This window comes from Nicotiana sylvestris, chromosome 3 (assembly GCF_000393655.2).
Source record: "Nicotiana sylvestris chromosome 3, ASM39365v2, whole genome shotgun sequence".
NCBI classification, from domain to species: Eukaryota; Viridiplantae; Streptophyta; class Magnoliopsida; order Solanales; family Solanaceae; genus Nicotiana; species Nicotiana sylvestris.
Genome location: NC_091059.1, coordinates 131,858,863 through 131,863,207, shown reverse-complemented (window position 1 = coordinate 131,863,207; position 4,345 = coordinate 131,858,863). Strand labels below are relative to the sequence as shown.

At 32.5% G+C, this 4,345-nt stretch overlaps 1 protein-coding gene across 1 annotated transcript; it reads left to right on the top strand.

Annotated features, from left to right (window-relative positions):
* The first annotated feature begins 1,183 nt into the window (after window positions 1-1,183).
* On the top strand, window positions 1,184-3,985 carry LOC138886914 (uncharacterized). The gene is made up of 2 exons (XM_070168600.1): window positions 1,184-1,467; window positions 3,326-3,985. The coding sequence occupies exons 1-2, from the start codon at window positions 1,341-1,343 to the stop codon at window positions 3,967-3,969; spliced, it is 771 nt and encodes a 256-aa protein (XP_070024701.1). The 5' UTR covers window positions 1,184-1,340; the 3' UTR covers window positions 3,970-3,985.
* The last annotated feature ends 360 nt before the right edge of the window (window positions 3,986-4,345 follow it).

Below are 4,345 nucleotides of genomic sequence, written 5' to 3'. Positions count from 1 at the left end.
TTTTGCTTTTTTACAATTTTTTCCCATTGGGTTTTATTTTAGTTAAGGTTTTAACGAGGCACATTATCTGTTGAATAGACATTCAAGGGGGAGTGTTTTAAATAGAATTCTATTTATGGTGAATGTCCATATTTAGAGAGATTCTAGGGTTTATTGCTTGGTGGCTAAGCCAATCTCTCCCTATAAATAAAGGGTTCTATTCCGTTGTAATTCATCCCATATCAATAAGAATTCTCTTCTCTCTACTTTTCTCTGCAATACTCTTCTTCTTCTTTTATTGTTTCATAACAGAAATAAATAAGTAGACAACTAATTATCCTCCGTCCCATGTTAAGTGTCGTTTTAACTCAAAAAATGATCTCAAAATAACGGCAGCTTTATTAAAGTGGTAAAAGTGATTTGTAATATACTCCAATAGTAACATTTAATAGTCAAAAAATAAATAAGATTAATTAGTAAACTATATATTACATTTAATATATTTTTAATGAACGTACTAAAATCATAAACGACACTTGCATTGGATATGAAAGAAAGCGTGTGGTCTGATGGGTAGATATAGGACCATGCATAGTGCACCAAACCAGAAGTATGATTCATAAATTTCACGCTGATTCACCATCCTATAAAAAACATAGGAAATTAATAAGCTAGCAATTTTGCAGGTATTTCCTCCCTCTACGTCATTGACATGCATTTCTCCATTACCTATAAATCTATATAATACGATTCGAGAAATTCAGAATGTGATAAAGTTCAGAAAAGTACAGGTCATGTAGTTAATTACTCTCCTTAAATGGATTTGGGAAAAATATATATGGAAGCTTGATAAGTTGGTGGCAATGGGGTCTGTATACGGAGATTAGTTGCATATTCTAAGCTCAAGCATCAACCAACCAAGCAGGGTGAGTTTTACACTGAATTTTACTCATTAATCATCATAGTAAAATCAGATAATTAATTGAGTCACTTTAATGTAAAATTTTATCCATTATAAAGTAAAATACAAAATTATTTTTTGTCACATTAGAATATCTAATTTATACTCACTAGGACAATAAAGTCACAAAATTATAATAGTAGGTAAGGATTAGTTACTTTATCGTTATAGGTGGTATAGTTTAGTGACTAATATATATATATATATATATATATATATACACCTTGCCCCTAATGTTGTACTGAAATCCCTTTGACACACCTCTAAATCACGGGAATTTTTTAACACACCAAATATTTCTACAATGTTGTCTAATACACATCTGTTTGGCTACATGACACGTACGTGAGTTATACATAACGAAAAGGTAAGTGAAAGTTGAAATTTTGCCTGAACACTCATGTGGACACTATTAGGTAACGCTAATATCCTGTCTATGGCAAGGCCCGCAAGGGAGCTAAGGTGGCCCGAATCAAAGTCATGGTCAAACATGATGCTTGCTTGCAAGGGCGGATTTAGCGCAATAGGTACGGATTCACGTAAACCCAATAATTTTTGGCATGAGCATTTAATCCTAACAAATGGTATCAGATGTAAGGTCATGAGTTCGATTCCAAGCCAACATGTTGCATGAAGCAGGTGTTGGAAGGGGATTTCTAAATAATACTAATATCCTGCCTATGGCAAGGCCCACGAGGGGTTGGGGTGGCAGGAGTTAAAATCATGGTCGAACGTGACACTTGCTTAGTGGCTTGTTAAGAAATGATTTTGTGCCTTAACATCAACTATAGCTTTTGGTGTGATGGTAAGTGCTTGATTCTAAGAGATGCCAAGTATCCGTTTAAAAAAAATCATATTGTTATTCATTTTTTTCCCTAAAAATATACCACCAATTCCTCCATTTTTGCACATATTGAATAAAGCTAAAATTCAGATAATTTAATGTAATAAGAATAATTTTATAATAAGATAAAATTCAGTAATCATACGTGAAATCAATTTGAATTATATTGAGAAGGATAGGAGAGTAAAAATGACTGTTCAAAGATCAGATTTCAACCTATAAATGTTGTGTACACTTTTAACGTGAAAGCTTGCATATGTGTGTGTCTGTATAATTATGTTCAACACCCCATACTTCAATTTGAAAACAAATCGATCATCTTTCAGTTTTTTATAAGATTTATCGAAATCAACTTTAGATTGAACATTTAGAAACACAAAACGACTTAACAAGTGAGAGAGCACACACCTTTTGGTAAGTGTAACTTGTTAGGGTTTCTATTTAATTAAAATAAGGAGGTGTGAATGAGAAATGGAGGAAAAAGATTTGGAGGGAAACGAAATGTGTTTAGTATTCTTTTTATTAAACTAACGTTTGGTCATAGATTCCCAAATTTATTTTAAAATACCTGATTTGGGTGAAATTTGGTTTGAAGATGAAAAATCTGTTTGGACATAATTTTTCAAAACATATTTTACTTTTTTAAAAAAAAAAAAAATATGAAAGGTGAATTATATCCATGAGTTCCAAAAGCTATCAAAAATACCCAACAATACCAAACAAACACACTTGCTAATCTTGTATATGCAAAACCTTCATCGATGCCATTCATTATCATTATCACAAACCATAGTCCTGAACATAGATAAGTTTGGCACAAAACTATCATTTTTATAATGAACTACACAATATACTATCCTAAAATCATAACCTGGTATTTTAATATCAATTGCTAATAACATAATTACTAGCCACTATAATTCGTCAAATTACAATAATATTACAAGATCCATCAGTCTAAAAGAAAATGATAGTAGTTGGCTGATGGATTAGTTGGGTCATAATAGATGGTGAGCTTTTTTATAAAATAAAAAAGTTTGGGGTAATCTTTAAGATTGTTAAGAAATCAAGCAATAATATTTTGGGCCAAAAACTGGTCTAGAGCTAGTTTTGGGATTTGAAAATTTTGTTTTCAAAATCTGCCAAAATATGGATAAAATCTATAAACAAACATGTTTTGCCAAAAAAAAAAAATTGGAAAAAAATTGGCAAAATCTATGGCCAAACGGGGGCTAAAACATTTTGTCCCTTATTAGAAAATGAAAAGAAAATCTTTGTGCTTCTATAGAGAAACACATCTTCTAACTCTTAAAGAGTTGAGATGAAGTGGTGCTTCGCGCCGTCATCGCCATTACTCGGCTTCGGTTTTGTCTTTTTGAAATTAATTTTGGACTTTAAAATGGCTGACGGCAAATCTATAATAACGTAAGTCCAAGAACTGCAAGTTATTATTTATGACCTCCTTGCTGAAGGAATAAACCGAGTCAATATTTTTGTTCAAGATATTGATAATTTTACTAATTATAAATTGGTGATTGAAGGTATGGTCATAAATAAAGCATTTCAAGTTGCGACATTCATTGAAAAGTTGCCTCTGCTGTGGAAAGATTTTAAAAATTACTTGAAACATAAGCACAATGAGATGATGCTTGAAGACCTTATTGTTCGTCTACGGATTGAAGAGGACAACAAAGCTGCCGAAAAGATGTCCCGTGGAAACTCAACAATAATGAGAGTAAATATTGTTGAGGAATCATCTACAAGAAACAAAAAGAGAAAGAAGCTGTTTGGACCGAAGAATTACCCGAGCAAGAAGAAGTTCAAAGGTAATTGCCATAACTGTGACAAAGTTGGACATAAGAGTGTGGATTATCATGCACCGAAGAAGGACAAGAAGAAGAGTCAAGCAAATATGGTTGAAAAGAATGAAGTGAAGGGCTTATGTGCCATGCTATCTGAATGCAGCTTGGTAGGAAATCCCAAGGAGTGGTGGATTGATTCTAGATCCACTCACCATGTTTGTGCTAACAAAGAGTTATTTGCCTCTTATATTCCCGCAGGGCCCGACAAGACTATCTTTATGGGAAACTCCGCAACAACAAAAATTGAAGCAGTTGGGAAGATATTTATGAAGATGACTCCGGTTAAAGTTGTGACTCTAAACAAATGTTCTCCATGTTCCTGAAATTCACAAGAATTCGATCTCTACTAGACTTCTTATCAAGAATGGATTTAAGTGTATGTTTGCTTCTGAAAAAGTTGTAATAAGTAAGAATGATGTGTATGTAGGAAAAGGTTATCTAACTGAGGGCCTTTTCAAGTTGAATGTAATAGCTATTGATATCAATAAAGTTCAAGCTTCTTCTTACTTACTTGAGTCAAATAATTTATGGCATGCGCGTGTAAGTCACGTCAACTTCAAAACTATACAAAAAATGATTAACTTGGAAGTATTGCCTAAATTTGAATGCAATAATTTGAAATGTCAAATATGTATGAAATCTAAGTATGTTAAACATCCTTATAAGTTAGTTGAAAGAAACTCAAATCCTTTAGACTTA